General features: G+C 42.0%; 1 protein-coding gene across 2 annotated transcripts; it reads right to left on the bottom strand.

Annotated features, from left to right (window-relative positions):
* Positions 1-11700: 11700 nt before the first annotated feature.
* Positions 11701-25650, bottom strand: LOC125323089 (adhesion G protein-coupled receptor F4-like). 2 transcript variants are annotated; one of them, XM_048297677.1, is made up of 9 exons: positions 23284-25650; positions 20036-20137; positions 19632-19668; positions 19331-19491; positions 18050-18331; positions 15966-17330; positions 15046-15087; positions 14906-14965; positions 11701-12671 (listed from the first exon to the last, which is right to left on the bottom strand). In XM_048297677.1, the coding sequence occupies exons 2-9, from the start codon at positions 20111-20113 to the stop codon at positions 12666-12668; spliced, it is 2031 nt and encodes a 676-aa protein (XP_048153634.1). In that variant the 5' UTR covers positions 20114-20137; positions 23284-25650; the 3' UTR covers positions 11701-12665. The 2 variants fall into 2 exon arrangements, with proteins under 2 accessions (XP_048153634.1, XP_048153635.1); XM_048297678.1 differs by lacking the exon at positions 15046-15087.
* Between the last annotated feature and the right edge of the window lie 77 nt (positions 25651-25727).

Genomic DNA, 25727 nt, shown 5'->3' with positions numbered 1-25727 from the left:
AAAAAAAAAAAAAAAAAGGCAGTCTAAGTGTTCTGAATAAGGACAAATTGAGGTTTAAGGAATTTTTGATCATTAATATGAGAGGAAACAAAAGTACCTCTGCTTCTATACAAAATATGTCCTGATAACAACAAAAAAATATTGCCTAATTCTTGAACAGGCATTGTATTATTTGTATTTTTTCTCCACAAGCACAAGGATCACCTCTTAAGCAATAATTCTTGTTCACACTATACCAGGTTACAAAGCTAATGCTGTTGTTGTCCTCACATTGTGAGCTATCATTAAATCCAAAAAGCTTTTATATAAATCAAACTATGGCTCAAGGTGGGGGGTTAATTACTTCAACATGCAAATAAGTAGAGAATCTATTTTCTGATTATATATCTAAGATATTAAGTACACGTTTAATATAAGTAAATTCAGCATGCATTTAAATAATTTACTATGATAGTATATTTTTAACAAGATGATTGATACTTTGAGACTAAAGTAGGTTAATTGGGAGATGATAAAATGAACAGAGTAAGAATTACAAGCTGAGTAAAATCAAATCAGGCACTGAAATTACTTAAAATACTCCTAACAGATTATATTCACTGAGAGACAGAGACCAAAGGAGAGGTGGAGCACAGAGTGACTACAGCATGGAGAAGTGAGGATGGAACTCATGGCCATGGTAAGCAGATGAGCCTGGCTCAGTCTTGGAAAGGTCAAGGAGAACAGACACAATTTTTTTTCTAAACCCCTCTTTCATGATGTTCTTATTGCAGTATAAATCATACCATCAGCAGGGTGGAGAAAATGCTGTGTAAATAAGAGCCCTCTACACCCAGTGGATTAATTTTAGTGCCTTCACATAAGAGCCTAATGTCCCATGTGACAGCTGAGTAAAGTTCCAGTCAAAAATGTGCAACCTGAAGTGTTACCCTCTAAAAACATTTTCTTCCTAAAGGAATAAAAGATTTGAAAACATGCAAACCCATGATGGTGGATAAGCCTTCACCTCAGCCATTCCAAGTCTTCAGAAAGGATCTACTTGTTTATTTTAAATCCCTTGCTGTTTGCAGTCTCTCCCTCTAAAAGGTGACACACCAGTGTTAGGATCTCTGCTGGGATACTGGGAGCTCCCAGTCAGAGGCTGGACCTTATAACACAAACTGGAACTTCAAAAAAGGTCTATCCAAGAAGCAGAAAATGATTTAATAAATAACTTCATTAGAACTGCAAATACACCGTTTGAAAATAATGTTCGCTGGAAGGCACAGAAGGATAAAAGATAATTACTGGAATGATAGCTGGAATTTTCACAGCTTTGAGAGCAATTCCTTGAGGACTGGTAAATGATTAACACCTTTGTCTGGAAGGAAAGATGTTCAAAAACACACTCAGGTGTATCATGACAGGGCATCACACTAACCAGCCACTGCTGAACATGCTTAGATTATTCAAGAGCGTCCACGTAAATTATATATAAGCTGCACATTTGCATACAAATGTGCTGGTAGGAGCTGGTGCAGTGCATATTTCCAAGGTCCCTGAGCTTTTCTGTAGGAAAAAGTGTTTTGTCATTAATTTCTGCAGTGAAAAGAGAGAAGCCACTATTAAATTCCTTCATTATTTCAACCTTACCAAAACCAGGAAGAGCAGATCAAACTGAAACAGCACATTGGCAATTTCTTTTAGCAATAAAAACAGAAAAGTTTTCTACTCCTATCCAGCTTTTTTTTTCCCCCCGAGTGATTCTAACAAAAGGGAAGTATACAGCTACTTTGGAAACTAACTCTTGAAAAAAATGCAGGTGTGAGTGAAGCATTCAGTGCTTTTCCTTCATTCCCAAGAACTTTGAGGGAATTCAAACCATTATGTAGGAGGCAGGCATTCATGCAAGAGTGAATATTTATAGGTACTTCACTAAACTGTTCTGATCTTGGCTTTGATGAGGTCCCTGGTCCTTCTATGCCGTGAAAAGAAAACCAATTTACTTTTGCTCTGTCACAAGCAAACACAGACCAGCCACTAAACCATTTCTACCAGGAAAATGTGTTTAACTCTCTGTCTGGCAGCTACACAAAAGCCCTGGGAGCTGCAGCCTCCAGTGCATCATTGGAAACACGTCCACCTGCCTTCATGTGCACAGTTGAGAGATGTCTTATAATTTTATTTTAGTTCATTGCTACATTATGGTCCTCTAAACTCCCAGTAAAATCAGGGTCTCTTCAAGCTTGGAAAGGTTTTCTGGCTAAAATCTATGGTCTGCTAACTACATGAGGTTGAGATTGTGCACGATTATTTTTTTCTGAACATGTCATTTTATGACATTATAATCCTTGTTTCTTACTGCAGATTGCAAACCTGAAATGACTACTCTGAAGCAAAAATATATAGGTAAGTTTTTCTTTCTTGCTCCCAGAGAATTTGATGAAAGGGTCCCAGATATTTCACAGCAATGTTTTCTCCTTACACCCCAAATCAATTTTAAAATTATTTAACTAGTAATTTTCTGTATCTATTATACCATCCATTCAATCTTCTTGAGATTTTTGAAATCCTGAAATATAACTAAAATATTTCTACAATTACTGTTCACAAGTCATAACAGAGAACCTTAAAAGAAAGATATGTTTGTCTATACCTTTGTGACTGGCTTTTAATAGCCTTTCAGGGCATAATTTAGGGGTTTTCTTAGTTAATAATTTGCCAGCAAAACTAGTGCATGCCTAATTCATGCTAAAGTTCAAGATGATCAGCACATATGGGTGGTTTTTTTCTGAGAAAAGTTCACAGCCAGAAATTGCCTCAGGAATGTTAATTTAATCAGGTCACACTGACATTTTCCCCCTAAAGAGAAATCAGACAATAATAGGAAAAGTCACATCACCTCACATTTCTAATGAAAACAAATACCAACAGCATAAAATGTTCAGCTGATGTAGCCATTGTACATGTGCAAAGGTGAAACTGCATTAACTTGTCAAGACAAAATGATGTTTCCATTATTCTGCCTAAAGTATTCTTTCAACCTTTTTTTAGCTGTGATTACATCTAAGAATGCAACAGGCAGCTCCAGTGAGAGAGTATTCTTAAAAAATCCCAAATAGCACAGAAGATCTAGAAAAGTGATTAAGAGGGTTTTCTGAGAGTGCATTTAGTTCCAGATGCAAATCAGCAGAATTGTATTTTGATACTAAGAAAGAGAGACGAATGTGTCACACATGGAGGATGGGGGAAGGTTGTGAATTAATTCTAAAGTGTGTCTTGGGCATTTTTTTAGATTAGACCCATGTAGGAACCCAGAGTGCCAAGAATATTTCTCTGCCTGTTTTTAAGGGTTCTTACCCCCCTGAACAACACTGTTTTAGCTTCAAACCTTGGAAAAAATTACCAACAGTCAGACAACAACTAGAAAATACAGTGGTGTGAATTAGGTGATAGACTACTATGTAAGATTGTCACAGGGTGAAAAATTTAGAGGTTTTGGGCTTCTCTTTGTAGTAAATAGATAAGAGTAAAAAGTATCAAAATGGAGGATTGTTGTTGTTCTCTAAACCTTCTTCTCCTTCTTCTACTACTCCATATTCTGCAGTAAAAGTAGTTTGGAATGATTGGATAGAAAATTCCGCAGTTCCTAGTTGTGTTGCTGAATAATTGGTAGGAAAGTGAAAATAATGTACGTTTTTAGTAACTATTGGTTAAAATATCTTTAAAAGGCTGTGTAAATCTTGATAATTAGACTCACTCCTACTTTTCTTCCTTCTATGCAGTACCTGGGTCACGCTAGTGGCTCTGTCCCTCTGATAAGACTCAATAAACAACTATGTGGAAGCATTGAAACTCAAGGAAAACTCTTGGTTTATCTTTGAAAGTCCTTGCAAGGACTTTCAGCAAATTCTCTCCCATCAGGAGAGACTTGATTTACGGCATGGTAAAGTGTCAAACCCACTTTGGCTAAATTACAGTTAAACCTCCAGTCAGAGAGGTACCAAACTGCTACCAGTTACTCCATGTGGAAAGAGCTTGGAACAAATAAAGGGATTGGGGAAGAAAATGGAGAGAGAGAGGATGAACTGGCCTTCTTGTTCATATGCTTGCCCATAACACAAGAAGCAGAACTGGAGGTGACGTTTGTTATTGCTGTTGCATTTACAGTCTGTGGTACAACTGTATACAAGTCAAGTTCTGGTAGCAAGTAAATCTGGAAATGAAAGCTTTCATAGGCAGAATGCTGACTGTCTCCATAAAATGTTTATCAAAATGTTCACAAATTTGAGAGAACCCCATCTTTTTCCACAAAATATGGGTGCAGTGAAATTGAGAATAGAATTCCAGTTTTATCCACTCATTGTTCTGTCATTTTTAGAAATTTTAATCAGGATACAGAAAGATACAGAAAGATACAGATGGAAACAGAAAGAAGACTTACGACTCATTCTGAACAACATCCACACCAAAAATTAACAAATCCACCTGTGCTGGCGATTTTCTTGTGCAGATGATCCAGAATTTCCTTTCTCTTTGTTCTCCCTGCCCATCTCTGACCCTACCCATGGTCCCAGCAGATACTCACAGTGCCCACACCTGCCCAAGGGGGAATAATGCAGTGATGCTCTGGAGCATTTCCTGGCTCACCCCCCCAGGAGGAACAGACAGACATGGATTTTTTTCCAGGGCAATTGCATTTTGCTCATGGAATGCTGCACAGTCTGTCACAGAGCTCAGGGAGGGACAGAAGCTGAGGAAAGCTGCAAAAGCCTCCATTTGCAAATTACTCCATTTCCTCAAAATTTCCCTATGGCAAAAGGCAATAACCTGTTTGAGAGTCGCAGGGAGAGGATGGCAAGGTGCAGCTTGAAGGCTGGGGGAATTTTTTGCCTGAGTGACTTGAGGTCTTCACCTCATCACCTTTGCTCTAAAAACTCAGGTCAATATTTATAGAAAATACAAAGCCAAATGCAGATATCTGACGTTTCTGAAAGTTCCCAGTAAGACATGGCTGACTTTACAGCATTTTTCCTACCAACAGCATCATGGAATCCTAGAAAAGGCTGGTGCTTGCTGGCATTACTCCTGATATATTTGGGTAGTGTAGGAGATGCTTAGCAGTGAGCATGGATTATTTCCCTGCACACCATGAGACAAGAAGTGATTAAAAATTATTGAAAATGGGCTGTCTTTAATAATCTCATGCATGCTTTCTGCTACACTACCCCTGTGGGGAGTTGGGCTCAGTGAGATGGAGAATTGTTTTACACACTCCCTGTATTTTTCTTACAGAATTCTGTGAGAACGTCCATAAGATCTGAGACTATGTAGATCCCTAATTCATCTTCAAAACTGTCAATATCTGAAAAAATTATTCAAGATTATGCCACAGTCTCAGGGGTGAAAAACCTGTTATTTGGTTTAGGATTTGGTCCTAAATGCGTTTTTGTGTTTGTGGGTATTATTCCTTCGAATATGTAATTCTGTGGTTGAAAAAAACACTGCCTTTTGGATTTGCTTTGTACAGCTGGCTCTGGTTGATAAATGAGGTTCTTCACAGGATGGAGAGCTGAGAGCTCACACTGCAAATTCCCCACAGGCCTGTGCTCAAGCTGATGAGAGGGTGAAAATCCATGACTTTAAAAGGACAGATTCCATTATATTTGCACCTTCAGAGTCTGTCTTGTAGGGAAAAAGAAAGTGTGAATGTGCTGAGCAAGATGACTTTGACTTTTAAAAACAGCTTTTATCCAGGTCACGCAAGGAGCTCAAAGTTTTACCTGGGTGCTGCTCCCTGACCACAGGGATGCTCACCCTGTCCTGGGCTCCTCTTTGGCTTCACACAGGAGTACAAAAGACTGAAGAACACACAGTGTTCTCCACGTGACAGAGAGTCAGCCTCTGAACAACACCTATTGCCAAAGGTGTTCAGCTCACGCTGAGGAAAAAAAAAGTGCTTCAGAGATGGTTTTTAGCTCTGCACTGAGTAGACTGAGTAAACAAGCTGAGAACTGAGAAGAACCTAAAACCACAGCCCATCTGAAAATCTACCACAAAGCTCCTGCAGTGACAGAAGCAGCAAACAAAAGGGTAGAAGCAGCCAGTCCACACTACAGCCAGAAAACACTGAACAAGGACTCAAAACCAGTTTTCATCTCAAATTCAACACTGTCAAAAGATACAAAAAATTTTTGCTGACTTCTCATTATAAAACTGCTTCCAGTTCTTTTGGTGGACTATTTTGGAGGGGGTGAAGCATCCTTCTGCTCCCCCCAGAAAATTCCTTTTTTGCTGATAATAAAAGAACAAATCTCAAAATCATTTAGGTTTTTTAAACAAATGTTATGACTTCTTTGTAAACAAAATGATTTTATTTTATTCCATTCCATATTGTTTTAATATTTCCATATTCTTGCACATCATTTCCATTCTTAAAATCCTTCAATCTGCCTTTAGGGAAAATTTTTTTGCCTTTACCTCAGCCTCTCTGAGAAGCTACTGTATGTATCTTTGATGACAAAAAAAAAAGAAATTAATTTGGGTTTCCTCATCTTTCTTAGATGATTGCAGGCAACAAACAATTGCATTGCTCTGGGGCCCCAGCCATACAAGCTCTAACTGATACCACATCTTTGCTGCTGGCCACAAATTGGGAAATTTTAATCCTATCAAAGGCATTTCGCTTAATTGGTTCAGTGGTTTATTTTAAATGGCTCTACATATCCAAAGCCTTATAAAGATGTTAACAAAAATAAATTATTCCAGGCACAGCCTCCATTGATACTGCATGCAGTATTTTAACTGCACAAAGGCTGTGCAGTGTATTTTGACACATGTTGACCTACACAAACCTTTAAGTCTCGTGATAAAGCCAAAGAATAAATGTACAACTTCCTACCTTTACAGCTCCTTACTAAAAAAAAAAAAAATTCAGTTACTACACTGAGAGACATGTTGCTAGAGAAAACAAAATCATAAACTTCATCTAAAAGCTGAGATGTGCAACCTGAGACAGACCAACCCTCACCAGGATACTTCAGAGGCAAAAGCTTCCTCAAAACTCATGGGATTGGTGTCTTTCAGACACCTTTCATCAGAAGCAACACAACCAGAATGACACAAAATTATTAACTAACAATAATTCTGCAAGAAGAGAAGGTTGTGTGGAGCCTTCTTTTTCAGGAACTGCAATGGCAGGACTGCAGTAATGGGTACAAACTGAAAGAGAAGAAATTTAGATTGGATATTAGGAAGAAATGTTTCACTGTCAGGGTGGTGAGGCCCTGGCACAGGTTGCCTGGAGAAGCTGTGGCTGCCCCATCCCTGGAAGTGTCCAAGGCCAAGTTGGACAGGGCTTGAAGCAACCTGGGATCGTGGAAGGTGTCCTGCCCACAGCAGGGTGTTGGAACTAAATGATCTGTAAGGTCCCTTCCAACCCAAACCATTCCATGATTCTAATTTAGGATTTTAACCAGCAAAACGGGAAGCATTCCTTTAGAAAAAAGGAATGACATATTCATTTGGAGAATCACATTTTCCATGTTTATTCTTCATAAACACTCCACATTGAAGCATCCACCATAGAGGCTGCCTTCTGCAGCTGCTACACAACTGCAGCACTCCAGATCATGTGGGAGAGCTCTTTTTTCCTTTTAGGTTTTCACACATTCATTACAGGAAGAAGACCCAAATTCCTTTTACTTTAACACAGCTTGTAACCCGAAGGGTGCATTTGTGTACTCAATTAATTCTTCTGTCTGCTTCCAATAGTGGAAATCAATACAAATTCAATACTACAAGTCCTCTTCTGAAAGGGAAAAGACAGGTCAATCCATCAAAAGAAGCTTGAAAGGTGGTTTGATCACAGAAGAGAAGGCTCTCGTTAATCCCAGCAGTTACTTCTGTCTTAAAATATAAAAGCTTAAAAAAAGTATCAGTGAGCCTTTTCCCAAAAGCAGACATTTTCAAGAAACTTAGGGCTTGGCAGTTCATTTTAAAAGGAATTTTAGTGCCAATCAGCACACTTTAAAGTCAGCCTTCAATTCTTGTCTTCAATAGATCTTTTGACAGAGCCTGACACACATTATACTCCAGGAGCTTTACAGCTTATTGATAAAGAAGTAAAAATCCTCTATTCCACTGCCCTGTCCCTCCTCTGCCTTGCAGTGCCTGCACTTGAGGCACAGCAGATAACCAGGGGATTTCTGCTGCACCTCTCCAGCTGCCCAGATGAATCCCCTGGGCTCTCGGTAGCAAGCAGGGATTAAGACAAGATTTTGTAACAATGCAGAAGAAATCCAGGCTGTCCCAGAGCTCCCAAGCCGACCATCTCAGCAATGTGGGAGATTTTCAGCTGCAGCATGACAGAAACAAAGATTGCATGAGTAACTGTCATTACCTAGGGAAAAAATTGATCATTTACTGTGGAAACATCAGAAAGGCACACAACAGGGTGAGGGATCTGATGGGATTTAAACAGGCCAAGGGTACCCCAAGCCCAGCCCTGCTCCTTTGTAACACAAAAATCAGGATGAAATATTGACATCAGTGGTGCATTTCTGGAAGAAAAACACTCTAAGAGCAAGGATGTGGGCTGAATATATTGCTAATGAGCAGCAGGGAGTATTAAAAGGGTTGGCACTGATGCAAGTATACTGAAAGAAATGCCCCAGCTTCCTTTTTCATACAATTGCCATCAGAGCCAGCCAGAGCAGAGAGCTCTGCCTGGAGATGGCCACCTCTAATCCCAGAAATTCACATTTGGCTGCTGCTATCAATACTGCAGTGGGAAAGACAGCCTGGGACAGGGATCAAGGGACCATTTCACAGGCTGGGGATCTGCCTTCACACCACTGCACAGAGCCCAGTAATTGTTTACTGAAAGCCTGTTTAGCAACATCAGGCTAAGGAAAACTCACTGCTTCTCAAAACACTCACTCCTCTATTAACTTACCCTTCTTAAACAAGGGTATTTAAAGCCAAACTCAAGCTAAATATAGCTCCATCTTCCAACAGCCCAGTAATTGCAACAGTCTGCTGTTCCCTGCCCAGAGAAGCTGCAGCATGAATAGGAATTGTATTATAAAACTCAATTTGCAGTGCCCAAGGGTTGGAATGATCTTGCTGATCAATCTATTGTTCAACACTTAATCCTCAAACAGCCCAAAGAGATGATTTATTACTGGTCCCAACCTGAAACAAAAGTACCCAAAGGGTACTCACACATCTTACATGCGTGTTAAAGAGCTGTAATTAAAGATTGATGCTTAAGTAAGCAAGAGAGCACTGGGCTTTTCAAGTTTAGCACTGCTGAGCAAATAAAAGTGCCTTTCCCTTAACTGGCTGCAGTTAAGTAAATAAATAGACCTCGGATGATGATTTCCAGTTGTGAAAAAGAATGGCCTTAGCACATGGCTGCAGTAATTAGTGACAGATGAACTATTTTTCTCAGATCAGAAGGGACATGCACCTTTTCCCAAAGCCTGAAGTAGCCCCAGGGTGTCACTGGAGCCAGGCTGGGTTTCAGATACAACAGGAAGCTGAGGGGCCTGAAGGAACACACAGTGTCCAGCCACATCTGACCTGACACACACATTGCATGTAAACAAGTTCACAAGCTTTACACCATTAGAAAGGTTTCTCTGTCATGCCCAGATGGAATTTATTGAAGAAAAACACCTCAAACCAGAGTGTTCAGAGAAAAAACATGGAAAGATTTCACTACATTAAAATCTAACAGGGAAGTTAAAATTCTAAACAACTCCAATGGCATTTTACAGAATCACAGAATGGGTCAGGTTGGACAGGACCACAGTAAGGTCATCTAGTCCAACATTCCTGCTCAAGCATCATCCTAGAGGACACTGCACAGGACTGTGTCCAGACAGTTCTGGAATATCTCCAGTGAGGGAGACTCCACACCCTCCCTGGGCAATCCATTCAGTGCTTGGTCACTGCACAGGAAAGTTCTTCCTCAAGTTCAGCTGGAACTTCCCATGCACCAGTATCCATTTGATATTGATTGTGCCCCCTTGAGAGAGAATAAAAACAAAAATAATCTGCTTTATAATACAGAATATGTTAGAAATTGTAAACTACATAATCAGCATTGTCTGGCCTGCAGGATACAAATGGGATATCTGACCTGGGGGGCAGGGAAGGGGAATACTGGTGAGTTTAGAATTTTGACCTGATGGCATTCAGATTTCTGTGCTAAAAATATATTCCCATAGTGCTGTTGGCCTAAACAAAACCACTGAAATGAGCCAGAGAAGGAGGCAGTGCTCCCAAAGGGCCCTTTCCTGGGAGCACATCCACCAGGGATTTTAGGAGCATCCTCACTGTGGGGCAGGAGGTGAAATAGTGCTGCATGTCCCAAACTGTGCTTTCCCCTGAAATGAGACTTAGCTTTGGGAGGACATGGCCCTACAGACCCTGTTTGTGTAGCCACATGCTTGGCCACACAAGCAGTGCTGGAAGCCTATGGAAAGAAATGGGATGTGCAATGAATTGTGACACCTTGGCAAGGAGGGCACTGGGGGTTTTCAGGTCTCATCCCTTTGACAGGCAAGGTGGAACAGCTCCAGTCAAGCTCCTGCACATCAAGGGGTCCAACTATCCCACACAACACTGACATTTATTAAGCTGTTGCTACACAGATAATTTGGGAAACTGGCAGAATTCCAGCTCTGGTGATTCCCTCTCCTCAGCTGCAATTAAAGCTGGGCTGTCAGCCCATGGCATTCAGAGAAATACCAGTTTACAGCCTGCAAAAGACAGCTACAGCTTTCACCCCTCAAATATACTTATTCATGAAATGCTCCTGCATAGTTTAAGTTTGGGGAATTAAAAATAGAAGTTCAGTGCTCCTCCTCATCCTGGACCATGAACTGGTTCTCTGTAAAGCTCCCCTACCCCTGTTATTTTTAAATACCTAAATGACCATAAAACACAGGGGAAAACAGTGATATGTGCCAGGTGCTGAAAATACGCACCACGCTTCAAGCACCTTTTGATAAACAGCAAATGAAACAGATTCCTTTCATGGTGCTATTGCAGGAGCAAGACTCCTGCTGAACTTCCTGTGATTCTGGAGGGGATGTCTATAATATGGGAAGCCTCATCCAAGACTACCTGTAAATTCCCCTCTTGTAACAGACTGGTTTAACATGCACACATGAGAGGAGGGCAGGTGCTGGGCTGTGGCAAGTTTTCTTAAATTTTCAGGTGCTGTAAAAAAATTCCAAACATTTCATTAATAAAATAACATCAAGAAGCAGACCTTGGGGTCTTTTAAAAGTTGTTTCAGCAGCACATAAGCCCAATTTTACCTGTTTGAATAAAGCTCTCCAACATGCAGATGGGCTGTGTGAAGGGAGCAGGGATGGGCTCCTGTAACAAGATCAGAGTCAAGAAGAAAGAAGAGAGGAAGCAACAGAGGCCTGAGGAGAAGAAATGCCCCATGGCCCTCCAGACCCTCCTCAGCTGCTCCCACCAGAACATCTGGAGGTAGGTTTCTCCATGCCAGGGCATTTTTTTCCCTCTTCAGTAAAGGCTTGTTGATGACATTAAACAGTGTTATTTTTCTTAAATCTTCTATATTTCAAATGTATGTGAAGCCACATGGGTTTAAGTGATTTCTGATTTGAATAATACCAGCTAATACTGCAGGGCATTTATGTACATTTTTGGTAGAGAAGGATAAGTACCACTTCTTACAAACAATGACAAAATTTCAACTTTATTTTCATTTCCATCAATTTCTCCTAAGAAGAGCAATAATGTTTCTATCAAAGCCTTCATTAGAAAGGGTTTCTCATACCAAGGACAGATTTTCTAATTAAATTTGACACACCATCTCACATGGAGAAACAATTTCCTTTGTTAAGACATTGCACAGGAGATGTCCATCCATTTGATTCAGCTCTGATGAGTATTCCAAGCTTGCTTTCCCACATCTAAAGGGGGAAACTGATTATTTGCAGAGTCCTCTTTCTTGTTTATCTCTGCCACTGTCTTGCAGGACAGGAAAAAGAATGAAAAATTCTGTCCTGACACATCAGAAAAGGGCTTTGTACAGTTCCTCTGACACACAAGTACTGAGATGGAGACAACAAATACTGGGAGGGAGAGAACAGCTGCAATGCAGAAACAGAATTGTCCATCAGTCTGGGAGGATGAATGGAAATTATGAATACAGTAGCAACAGATAGAATTAGTTTTGCTGGAAAGACAGCCAAAATCAGCTAGATAATGCTCAATATTTGTACATCACATGAAAAATTAAATAATTTTAGAACAGCTCCACATACTGTACAGCTCCTTATTGCACTGACAAAAAAAAAGAAAAAAAAAGAAAATAATAAAGAAATTGAAGCACTGAAATGGCAAACGAGGACAAACTCTCCTCACAGCAGTTTTCACAAAGGTGAGAAACAAGCTTTACGTTTCAGCATGTTTCCTCCAAGGGTTGCAGGAACACTGATGGTTTCCTGCTCCTGACAGCAGGTTCAGGGCCTTTTCTCTTCTGGTTTTCATGATGATTCCCATGGTTGTGCTCCCAGACAGTGCTGTCCATGCTCTGAGCTGGGGAGGCTCCTCAGCTCACCTCAAACCAGCATTTCTCTGCAGAAGTGCTCCTTTTCTTCTCGCTGGTCAGATCCACTGAAGACAACAGTCCACTGCTAGGACTAGGAGGGAAAACAATCAGGTCAGATTAAAAGTACCATCTGGGGAGGTGGAGGGTCCATTTAAAACAGGATGGGCCTCAGCATCCTGTGAGAAACACCACAAAATGGTCACCTTAAAATGTGACCTACAGGAAAGGCTCCTACAGGTCTGGGGAAACTCAGATACCTGAAGCAAGAGTCTGCATAACCCTTCCAGTGTTTTACATTGGCCATTAAACCCCCAGATATACAGTTCCATTTTGGACCTCTCACTTCAAGAAAGGCATTGAGGGGCTGGAGCATGTCCAGAGAAAGAAACGGAGATGGGGAAGGGGATGGAGCACAAGTCTGGTGAGGAGCAGCTGAGGGAACTGGGGGGGCTCAGTCTGGAAAAAACGAGGCTCAGGGGGGACCTGCTGGCTCTGCAAAACTCCCTGACAGGAGGGTGCAGCCAGGGGGGGGTCGGGCTCTGCTTCCAGGGAACAAGGGACAGGATGCGAGGAAATGGCCTCAAGCTGAGCCAGGGGGATTTAGATTGGATATTAGGAACAATTCCTTCACCAAAAGAGTGGTCAATCATTGGAAAAGGCTGCCCAGGGCAGTAGTGGAGTCACCATCCCTTGCAGGTATTTAGAAGTCATGTAAATGTGGCACTGAGGGACATGGTTTAGTGGTGGGTTTGGCAGTGCTGAATTAATGGTTGGACTCGACCTCAGAGGTCTTTTCCAACCTAAACAATCCTACAATTCAGAAGCTCTCTGAAACAAGACCTTTTTTTTTTTTTTAAACAATCATCTTGGGTGTGACAAACTTCCCCAACTCTAATGAGTCAAACTCCATGTTTACGTCCAAGTTTACAAAAGTGGATGACTCACATCTTTCCCCTCTGCTATGCCACAGTAAACACCTACACGTGGTTTCTTCCACACAGGAGAGTGACAACATCGACCCAAATTCCTGGGCACACATAGCCATGGTTTCCACATCAAGTTTTGCCTAGTAAGATCACTCAGTACATTTATCAAATGTTGCTGAGTCATGGGATTAGTGACATTCCCATCTGTTATTTCCAGACTATTATACTGATGGTGTCTTGAGAGAATTTTAACTTTCCAACTTTCAGTCCTGACCTAACACCTGTGAAACATCTTTACTGGATCTTCCTGGATCTGTAAAAGAATTGTAATCTAAAAGTTGCACAGTCTCTCCTGCCCCAGATGACCCAAATGCTGGTTTCAGAGGGGAGGAATAGTTGGCTTAACCCCTCTATTTTCCCCTCATAAACGAAGAACATTTGAACACTGTCACTGGAAGATCTCTGCAGCTTTCAATACAAGAATCATAACTGAGCAATAGACTGGAAAAAAAGCAAGGAAATTATTTTGCCTGTGTCCAGACTGAACTGACACAGGTTTTTTTTGGGAGACAGCAGGAGCACTGCAGGTAATTCTTGAGACACCTAAAGGGGAGTCCCTTTTATAAATATTGTGTGAAACCACTAAAGCCTTGGTACCAAAAGAAATCTAAGGCCAACAGACAAAAGTTTTTCACTAGAGGTAGGAAACACCAACTCAGTAATGTCAACACATAAATTCGGCCGAAGTTTTCATAGGAATCTTCTAAAACACAGTTTGTTTCCTTAAGGTTTAAACATTGCTTTTAATGAATTGTTCTGATATTTAAAAGAACCTCAAGCTCTCATGAGTGTACATCAGTTAGCACCAGACACCCTGTCTGGGCTCTCAGTGGTTTCCATCCCTCAGCTGAAAGCAGAACAATCCTCTGATATCCTAAAGCAGCCCTGCTGGCACACAGATCCATATTTTTGTGAAAGCAGCAAACAGGTCAAAATATTGGGATTTTGGATTCTTAATTCCATTCCTTCATTATCCGGAGACCTTAAAGTAAATCTAATTCCAATATGGAGGAAAAAAAGTCACTTGCATTGTCTACCTAACAGGCTTTGACATCTGCAGGTGAAGAGATTAGATTAAAATACCACTGTTAACTTTGTAACCACAGCACTAGGTTATGTAGGAGTCACAAAAATCTATCGATTGCCTCTTCTGATATTTAGATGCTTAATATCCTGAGCAGATTTTTGAGATACCTGTGTGTCCTTCAGCAAGAATTTGCCTTTGAAAAATGTTAAACAGTGTAAGACGTAGCAGATGGTTCCATTCTTTCCACATACAAACAAGATGATTTGTAAACTGGTAAATTAAGCCATTAATGGGAAAATAAATAAACTTTACCTTTTCTAGACCCCACTTCTGCCTTGATGAAAGGCAATTCATTCTTATGGCTTCTCTTGTCTGCAGATTTAAATAAAAAAATATTAAAGGGAACAGTTTCTCAGGGTGTAGAAAATGTTCATATAATCCAGAATAAGTACCTTTCTGTCCAGAAGTGTCCCAAACAGCAGGATGAAGAATCCCTAAGAAATTGCAAAACCAGTTAACAAAATCAGCATAACCACATTATATCTTAAGTGTTTCTAGATGTCCTTTTGTTAAGGAGAGATCTCATCAGCTATGATTCAGGTAACAGCAATGCACAAAATGGGTTTATCCACCCAAGTCACGTGGGCTCTCTGGGAACATCAGGAATGGATATAACTTGTCTTAATCCTAACTATGAGCTGGACTGATGGGTAACAAACCAGGACTTTCTCAGCCCACTCAGTGCAGCCTGAGCCAAAAAGAGCTAAGGCAGACTGGGTGTGCAGCAGTGCATCAGGTAGCACTGGGTGTTTATGCTGGTGAGTTAATCAAAACCATGGAATCAGTCATGGAATGGAAAGGTTTGGGTTGGAATTGGCCTAAAGATCATCCAGTTCCAACCTCCTGCCATGGACAGGGACACCTTTCACTAGACCAGGTTGCTCAGAGCCCCATCCAACCTGGTCTTGAACACTTCCAGGGATGGGGCAGCCACAGCTTCTCTGGGCAACCTATACCAGTGTCATCTTCAATGGCAAATGGGAATTTTCTGTGTATTTGTTAATCAGTAAGGATGAAACATCTTTGCAGTTATGGACGTTACCTGGTAGATTTTACATTTAACAGAAATTCATCACCTTAATTCTTCATCCCACTTCAAACCAGACCAGCTTGTTCCATTACCCATCTGCTCCTACACCACCAGCCCGGGATGCCTCGCGCGTGTACCATGGGAAAGCACTGAGTGGAAGGGAAAGCTGAGATCCTACTTTTCATGCACAGCACGCACTGCCAGCCCCTCTTTGATCTGGTACCTTTATCCTAGGCTTAAGGTCTGAGCACACACACTATTCCCCAGTGTCCCAGAGTTTACCTGGAAGGCATTCAGCAGTGCAAATGTGATGTGGAAAGCCAGAGAGCGGCTGTCGATGATCGTTGCTAATCCAAACCCCCAGGTGAGGCCCAGCAGAGGTGTCAGAAGGGCGACATTTTTGCTGACCCGGATCATGCTGCTCAAATCTTGTGACTTGCAGCCTTCTCCAACAGAGGATCTCCCAGTCTTCACCACAACCACGACCACGACGATGAGATTCACAACAATGATGCTCAGGGCAGGTACAACAAAGGCCAAAAGGGCTTTTGTCTCATACCAATTGAGCCAGCAGGCTCCACTCCTTAAATAGCCATTTTTTGGTTCAGTAATAGCAACAGTGAGGATAGATATGACCAAGGGACATCCATATCCAATAGAGAATGCTGCAGCTAGGAATACAGATCTTGTTATCTTCAAAAAAATTAATAATAATCCATAGAGAATCAAGAGGCCCAGGGCAAACATCCAAAAAAACAAGGCAAGATAGAAAAAGTGAAGGAAAAAAGTGGCTGCCACACACAGCTGGTAGTTCAGGTTTGTATTGTGCACAACGGCTGCCAGGATGAACAGAACATCAGCGACGAGAAGCGAGGCAGCGATGTTGACCAAGCAGAAGTGGCGCATGTAGGTTATTTCAGTTTTCGTGACGTGATGCCAGACCACAGCCTCGATGACCAGGCAGAGGACCAGGCTGAAAATGGACAGGCCCAGGCCCACCCACGTGATGTAATCCAGCACCGAGCTCCGCGGCGCGGCCGGGGACATCAGGATGGAGAAGGATCTGTAGGTGCGGCGCCGGTGGGCGCAGACGCAAACCACGGTGGTGACGTTGTGGGCCCGCAGCTCGCACGCCCGGGGATCCCAGCGCCGCTCGGCCAAGTGCCACCCCACGCACTGAGCCCCCACCTGCCCCAGCTTGTTCAGCTTCTCAAAGGTGAGCAAAATATTCTGGAGCTCCTCTGGCAGCGACACTGACAGCACCATCCCGTTCACAAAATGGGGGTCCAGCTGGTTGCTCTCCAGGATGGCTCCGAGCGTTGGAAACGCAACGCTGATGGCTTTGGAAGCCCTGGGCAACCTCAGCAGCTCTTCTTCTGGAATCACCATTTGCCCAGTGATATTGCCTGTGCTATTGAACTCCATGGAAAAGTCAAAGCTCTTTCCTGAAGTGTTTCTGTGTATGCTGTAGCCTTTGGTAGCGATGAAGGGCTCCTGGATACTTTCTGACCCGTTCCTTAGAAGAAGTTTCCCAGCAAATAAATTCACTGAGTCCAGTAATATTGAACCAGCATTTCTGTCCTTTACAAAAGCCCAGTTGGAAATGATGGAGCTGTTCAGAATATGGTTTGCTATTCTGCTGTAGCTCTGAAACAAAAAGCAAGGTATAATTTTTTTTTTTTTTATGTTAGAAGAAACCCATTATTTTTCTACTGGCAGAGCCTCCAAAAAGGCTCATTTAACTCATGAGTGATTTCTATAAAAGGAATAATCCTTTTGATAATATGTTCTCATGATCCATCCCAGTCAAACCCAAACATCTCATTACTAGAACTGTCCTATCCTCTTCATATCCTACACCAAAAGGTGATTGAAGAAGTAAATATAAAGCAAAAAGGACACCCTAGTTCTATTCCAGATACTGACCCATTGTGCATGTCTGATTCACACCACCCTCCCTGTATTTCTTCCCCGACTCTCTGATTTCTGAGTTCATCGGAGAAAGATCTCAGTGTTGTACAACACATGACAACACAGCTGCAGGTCAGCACCTCGAAGGCTGCCTTCCCTGCAGTGTCATACTTTAAAAATTAATTCTCCCTACTACTGTTATCCCATGCCTATAACAGCACTTCCTGAAAACTTTTGCTTTTAAAGAAATTTAATTCCACAGTCTATTTTCATCACACATGAATAGGTCAAACAGTTTCTCTGACAACAAAATATCCCACTCTGGAAACCCTTTCCACGTGATCTCCATGTGACTTGCGGCCACCACTTCATTGGACAGTGGCTATAAATACAAAATACTTGTGGGTGCTCTGTAAAGCTCCGAAGCACCTCCCAAAGCCAATAAAAGTAAATACCTTCATTTTTCCTCTAGTGACATTCTCTGATAGCAGCAGGGAAATCTTCTTTAGCAATTCCACTATATCAGCAATGTTTCCTGGGATGGCTGGTGAAGACAGGATATCTGGGATGATGCACGAAAAATCAGCTTGGCAGCTGTGATTCCCAGCACCAAAATATTTTGCTCCATCTCCAGGCTTCCCATGCCCTGGCTTCCCTTCTCCTACAAAAGGAAGATGTTCTCCAGCACCACCACTGTGTCCTCCAGAGCATGGTAGGAGTTCACTTTGGGATATCCTCTGGAGGGAGGAAATAGATTTGAGACAATTAATGAAAAGAATGAAAATGAAGCCGCAGCTACAACCGGGCAAGAGATGCAGTGTTGGGTGTGCAGAGAATGTCCCGGCTGGACTGAAACCCAAACCAAAGCTCACCTGAGAAGAATATCATGCTTATACTATACACATGAAGGAAGGGGAGAGAACTAAATGCAGTGTCTTATTCTTGAAGTGAAATGAATAAGGATCTTGCAGCTGAGGAGGATTTGTCATAAATCATCTGATTATTACACACATTGGTGTTGTTCTTTCCTCAGGTTCATCCTTCTGTGTTCTTATCTTGGATTAGATCCACATGAGGAACACCAGACAAGTCAATAAGGCAACTTTGTTTCTGAATTATGTTCCCACACAAGAATTTCCCAAATTTATTTCCTATCACCTGATTTAATATTGTGAAAGAACTAGAGCAAGGTCTGATGAGGAGTGGCTGAGGGATCTGGGAATGTTCAGCCTGGAGAAAAGGAATCTTGGGGGGACCTTATCACTCTTTACAACTATCTGAAATGAGGTAATAGTGAGGTGGGGGTCAGGCTCTTCTCACAGCTAACAAGTGACAGGACAAGAGGACATACTCTCAAGTCACATCAAGGGAGATTCAGATTGGATATTAGGAAAAATTTCTTCACTGAAGGGGTGGTCAGGCATTGGAACAGGCTGCCCAGGAAAGTGGTGGAATCACAATCCCTGGACGTGGGATTGTGTGGAGGTGGCACTTGAGGACGTGGTTCAGCAGTGAACATGGTGGTGCTGGGTTAATGGTTTGACTCAATGATCTTAGAGGCCTTTTCCAACCTAAACAATTCTTTGATTCCATGAAGTCAGAGCTTGTTATCAAAGTATTCTGTGTTTTAGGATCCCATCTCCCTTTGCTCAAGACTGAAAGCACATGGAACGAGGGTCTGTCTTTGCAAGAATTTACAAACACAGGCCAAAGTCAGTGCACAACTGTTTTCTCACCTGAAAAAGGGACTGAACATCCAGGCTTGCACAGGCATCTGACAGCATTTGCCACTTTCTGTCTTCACAGACAAAGCTTGTCTCCCCATGGAAGGAGGGAGGGCAAGGCTGAATACAAATTGCTCCTTTATCTTGGCAGGGAATGAGATTAATACAGGCATCTGGAAAGTAAACCAAGCAGATACTGTTACAAGGTGAAAGAACAGCATACTGTGGTCCTTGTGAGTAACAGCGGTGTAAAGTATTGATAACTGAAAACATCTCACAAAGATTAACCAAGGAACATAGTTGGTCACTGTACCTTGCTCATCACCAGTCTTTGATTCATTACTGAGAATCTGAAAAATAAGAAGTGGAATGTAGAGTGAATGTTTACATAAATAAATAAAAGATGACTCCTTGGTACAAACCAGAAAGGGTTTCAAGAGGAAAACAGTCCTTTTGAGGTCCAGAATGCAGAGCTTGTGGCCCTTTGCTCATTCAGACCAACTGAGAACTCTCTATTTAGTCTGTCATGAAGCCTTCAGCTGGACCCTGCTACTGAAGTGACACTCTGAGCTCGTGCACAGGGTCTCAGATGAGGAAGTTGTTTATGATGAGGGTGGTGAGGCACAGGCTGTCCAGAGAGGCTGTGGCTGCCCCATCCCTGGAAGTATTCAAGGTCACTTGATGGGCATTTGAGCAGCCTGGTCTAGTGGAACTTACCCTGGGAGTGCTGTGTGGCACGGCCTGGAAGAAGTGCACAGCCCAAAGGAGCAGACAGTGGATCACCCTCACATCCATCCCCACACATTTGCTGCTTTCCTCCTGGAAAAAAAGATGTTAAAGAAGTTTAGACATCTCTGTTTCCACTTTTTGAACACAGTCTGATTACGAGCAAAAAAGCAGCTAAATCTATGCCAAAGACTGTCCTTATTGGGCTTGCAAGGTGATTTTCAGACATTCATAATTTATCACCTTTACTGCAAATTATTTGTGGACCCTTTCTCAGAAAAAAAAAAATAAAATCTCTCCTACACTGAAAGCTACTGCATTAATAATTTACTACAAACTGCAAGCTGGAGAGCTTATTAAATCAGTTCAGCCTGTGGGTCCCTTTTGAAGTGATTTAAGACAGTCTCATCTTCACCAGGCTCAATGGTCTGCTCTCCTTGGGCAGTTCCTGACATGTGAGTAGGAAACATGGGCACTCAAGGCCCAGATATCAAAATCTGAGGAACAAGGACCAGACTGAAGTAATTTCTTTTGCAGAAGGATTCAGACCTCTATTTCCTCCATGACGTTTCCCATGGTCCTTGGTAAAAGCTAAACATCCTGGGATGCAACAGGACATGTTATGTTACAGGCGTATTTGTTGGAGGAAAATAATCCAGCAAAGGGAATGAAAGAAAAACAACATGATACATCAAATCTGATTATTAGATGCTAGACATGTCCAAGGCAAAAACAACAGCTGCTGTGGGTTTAGAAGAATTGAGACACTGATCTTCTATCACCATAAGTAGATTAAGTAACTTCCTAAAAGAAAAAGAAAAATAAAATGCATAAAATTCATTGAGCTGGAACACTAAAGCAAGAAGCAAAGGCACAATGGCAAAACAGGGCGACAGCTGATCTCAGGAGATGGCAACATGAAAAACCTCATCAAATTACCATGCCTTGAGAAGAGCCACTCATTTTTCCCCCAACACATACTGATCAGCACAGATGATGCTGATCAGAAGCAGAAGGGCTCCTGCACTGATAGAGCAGAGATGTGTTTTCCCATCCAGAGGCTCCAGGCTCTCCCATCTGACAGCATCAAAGGCCCAGGCACAGAGCTGGCTGCCTCTTTCATCTGTGATGCTTGTCCACTGTGCTATGTTTTTAGATCTGTAGGTTTATTACTTAATTATGAAATCATCATAAAAGTAAGAGCTCAACTGATGCACTGAATTTCTAAGGTAGCTCCAAAGGACAGTCTTGTGCCAGCCTTTGAATTCAAATGTTAACATGAAAGGCATTTTCTGGCTTAAAAGCTAGCAGCCATTAGCTCATCTAAGGAAATAAAACAGATATGGAGAAGGGAACCAAAATACTTGGATTGATATTGCCAAAGAACAGGAAGTGGCTGGGAAACACCTGCAGGTCTGAAGTGAAAGGCTGCACCAAATTCTTTTCCAATTTCTGCAGTCATGAAATGTTTATTGTGTGCTCGTAGTCCTAATTCCAGTTCACAGCTCGGAATCCTTGAGCTCATCGTGCCTCACTATTAATTAATTCACATTCATTTTGCATTTAATCACCAGTGGAACTCCACCTAGGGCTGTTACCTGTGAGTGAGGCAGAAATCTGGGACATCTCCAAGTATCTCGGGCTCACCGAGACAGCGGCACCTGCCAGCAGTGAAACACTGAGCTCACTCAGCTGCATTGTTTGACTCATCCTGGAAACCACCCAGTCCCAGCACTGCAAGAACCTGCCAAGGCAACCCCCGTGCAGCTGGAGAAACTTGGGGCAAAACAAGCAAGACAGCAGCAAGCCACTGTTACTTTAGGGAAAAACATAGATGTAGTGACACAGGGACACGTGAAAGCCTATACAGAGAGAGGATGATTTATCTCTTATCCTAAACTATCTACTGCCAATAATCCCTGCCTTCTTAAGAAGCTGTAATCATGATACTCCTCTATTCCAGAGCTTTCTGCTCCATCAGGACACAGGTACATGAGCAGCTGAGGTGTCAATACTGTCTCATGTGAAAAGGAGTTTCTAGTAAGGGGACACTTCCACATGCAGCTCAGAAGACTGTCCCCAGCTGATGATCCTCCTTCTCCAGTTCATTTCAAACCCCTCAACACAAGGAAAAGAACAAGGAGAGAGTGGATGGACAGTGGTTACAAGAGAACAAAGAGCCTCTTAAAACAGGAAAAAAAAAAAAAACAACCAAACCAACTGATCATGAATTTAAAAAGTAATCCATATGTTGGTTAATGCTCACAGCCTTACATTCAAATCCCGTAGTCTGACTCCTGTTGATGTAAAATTGGAAGTATTTTGTAAAACCCTACAGAACTATCCTCCTTTCCTCTACCCCAAGCATATTCTTGATACTGGAAGGATGCACTCCACAGCAGCCTGGCATAGCTACCAGAGGGATCTGTCCAAACAATGACAACTATGGGAGTTACACCCCCCACAATGCTGGACCCAGTCTCTGGCCAAAGGGTCCTTCATCACCTGGAGTCACTTCTCTCCCCTCTCCACTACTCCAGAAAACAAACTATAGTTTACAGAGAAAGGGGTCCTACACAAAAAAATTACAAGTACACTTTTTACAAAACTAAGATTTACACTGACCTTGCAATAATTTGCTAGAGAAATATATTTTACCAAACACTACAAACTTGCAACTTTAACATTTTTTAGAAGTATTAAACCCAGTATTACAGAACCTAATCTATTGGGTTTTGAATGGCCACATGGCTTGCTTAAAACTCAATAAACCACCATAACATGATAACCTGCCACTGCTACCAAGCAAGTTAAGGCTGCAGCAGGAGGCTTTAGTGTTCACATGGTCATCCAAGGATAAAAGGTAAAGTTCTTAGTTCTCCAGAATGGTATTAGTTATATTTTTAAAGGAATAATAGTTGGAAAGCATGGATTTAAGTGAAGCAAGTTCTAAGAGGAGAGTAATCTTTATATATAGCCATAAGAAAACTCCAAATTTCTTAAAAGTGACAACACTGATTAGAGACCAATTACAAAACTATCAGGAAAAAAAATCAGAGGTTAATTATGAGATCTAATTATTTTCACAGATGTAAAGAGAATATAGAACTGAGGAAAGTGCAAAGTAAAGACAGCCTTAGCAGCTAAATGCATTTTAGATTATGAAGGAACCAATTTCACAGACCACTGATAATTCTCCAGCAGCTCTGAAATAATGGATGTTCTGTGGCAGTACTCACCGTTTTCAGAAGTCTAGGGTCTACTGTGAAAAGACTTAACCCAGCCAGGGACCCCAAGGTCTCAGATGTGACTGTCTAACCACTCATCTGCTGCCATCCTGCCCCAGTCTCACTCTCAGTCTTACCCAGCCCTGCCTGGGTGCTCCAATTCACTTGCAGTTTTTCCATGAAGAAATAACGTTGGGCATCAGCTGCTTCTTTTCTTGCCTGACTGGACAGAGGCTGAGGAACCTGCAGATGAAGGTATTGCACTGCAAAATGACAAAACACATTACAAACACACCCACAAAACTGCCAGATTGCCACCTCTGCCAGGAGTCCACAGGGATGAGTCACACCTGAGTGGTTAGTGCCCTTCCTCTGGGTGGAGGCAGCAGCTTCTGCTCTCCTGTATTTCATAGAATGGCTTGGGTTGGAAGGGACCTTACATACCATCCAGTTCCAACCCTCTGCCATGAGCAGGAACACCTTCCACAGTCCCAGCTTGTTCTAAGCCCTCTTCAACCCAGCCTTGAACACTTCCAGGGATGGGGCAGCCACAAGTTCTCTGGCCAACAATCTTTTAAAGACCTCAAAATATCAATGGTGAAAATCTGCTCAAGTTAATTCACTATCCTTCATAATCCAAGAGCACACTACTGACAGCACCTTGTGCAGCTAAAAAGCTCAGTGGGCAAGTAATAACCTTTTGTTCAGGGCTACCACATCATAAGGGGTGACAGATATCTGCTGAACATTGTGCCATGGTCACTGTTGACTCTCACCTCCAAGAGCCAGATTTCCAATATCCAGAAGTTTACAGCAAGTGGTTTATCACTACAGAAGAGCAATTCCTAACACTCCTTCACACAGGACTGACTTGGAAGAGCTCTGGTCACTGATTTTTTTTTTTTTCTACATTCCTGCAGTGTTTGCTGTCATTTTTCCTGCTGTCACAATTCCAGCCAGTCCTCAGTCACAGGCATGTCTCCAGTTTTAACCTGAAGATAGGGATTATTTACTGTTCTGCTTTGATACAGCCAGCCTCACATCAGGATCAAGTAGGAATTTAGGCAGGCACAATTGGGCACCGACAACACAACCCACCTGGGAAGGTTAAATTATTTGTACTTGATGCAATACCAGATAGAGGTCAATTAGGAAAAAAAACCAAAACAACTTTTAAGTAAGAAAGACCAAAAACCAGATCATGTCAAGGTATGGACATGTTTCAAAAGGCTTCTAGCCCATGTCACCTGGAGCTGTGCTTCTACACACTCCCTGAACCTTTACTGTGATGGCAAAACTGAATGCCCTTGATTCTCAACACATCCTCAACCTCAAGAGTCCTCTGAAGGACACAAAGCCCAGCATCCTGCAACCCTCAGACACACACACGGCTTCTACCAGAAGGAAGCTGTGAGAATCTGGGCTCCCAGGGGGCTTGGAAAGAGATTGAAACCATGACTCCCAACAAAGAGGGCACTCCAAACCCCGACCCCAGCAGCATCAGCCTCACACTTTGCAAGCTGGTTGGGGTTATTTGCGTTCCTCAGGCACACACAGGGAGGGGTTCGTCTTCTCAGCACTTGCAAAATCCAATTACCCAAGACCTCCAACCAGCTGCTTCAATGCTGTGCTCACTACTTGCTTTCTCAGAGATCAGAAACATCTGATGCATCTCAGCAGCCAAAAGACAGCTGTGAAAACCTGATTTTACCATTTCCTTTGGAAAGAGTAATAGCAGACTTGTGCTAACTTATGCCTTTAACGAATACAAGTTATTTCTTTAGAAGTTCAACAGATACTTTGCTACACAAATCAAACCTTGCAATAATCGTAAGTTTCCATAAGAAACTTCACTGCCATTAATATTACTGAAAAAAGTCATCTTTGTGGAAAAAAAATCAAGTAAGTAGACGGGTAATTTTCCTTTAACTATGCCTTGTGTGCTACCAAAAGATTTTTAGAGAATCTTAAGTTGAATAAAAACCTCACAGTGAAAAACACCCTTCTGCTGTTCTGTTCTTCATGTGCCTTTTCCCTCCTGCATATCCCTATTAAAGATGCCATTCCCTCAGTCTCCAGTTCTTCACTATATACTTCAGAAGGGATTCAAACACACATTTATCGGTGTTACTGAGTGGCAATAGCGATCTTAAAAAATGCCTCTGAAGATGCACAGTAAGGTCACCTCAATATGGGCCAAGAAGAAAAAAAGGGGGAATGAATAGATCCTGAGAAGTTAAAGATTCCCAGTTATAGCTGCAAAGAAAAACATCAAGCTTTTCAACTGTTTGGGTCCTAAGCCACCCTGACAGACAGAGCCAGAGCAGTGAGTAAATGGAAATCTGAAAACTTTAAAGAGGGACTATATAAATGCTTTGCTTCCACCCCCCACACTCCTCCTTGCAAAGAATTTAATGGCACACAAAACACTCCTGAACAGAACTGAGCAAACGTTT

This window comes from Corvus hawaiiensis, chromosome 3, assembly GCF_020740725.1.
Source record: "Corvus hawaiiensis isolate bCorHaw1 chromosome 3, bCorHaw1.pri.cur, whole genome shotgun sequence".
NCBI lineage: Eukaryota > Metazoa > Chordata > Aves > Passeriformes > Corvidae > Corvus > Corvus hawaiiensis.
This window is presented reverse-complemented; position numbering and strand designations above follow the sequence as displayed.

What these genes read in the sequence shown, in the direction of transcription:
- LOC125323089 (XM_048297677.1), bottom strand. Translation starts at nt 20,113, where the DNA reads ATGGATGTGAGGGTGATCCACTGTCTGCTCCTTTGGGCTGTGCACTTC. An exon ending in AAAGACTGGTGATGAGCAAG is followed by an intron (nt 19,492 to 19,631) that starts GTACAGTGACCA and finishes TTTACTTTCCAG; the next exon opens with ATGCCTGTATTAATCTCATT. An exon ending in GGACACTTCTGGACAGAAAG is followed by an intron (nt 14,966 to 15,045) that starts GTACTTATTCTG and finishes TTAAATCTGCAG; the next exon opens with ACAAGAGAAGCCATAAGAAT.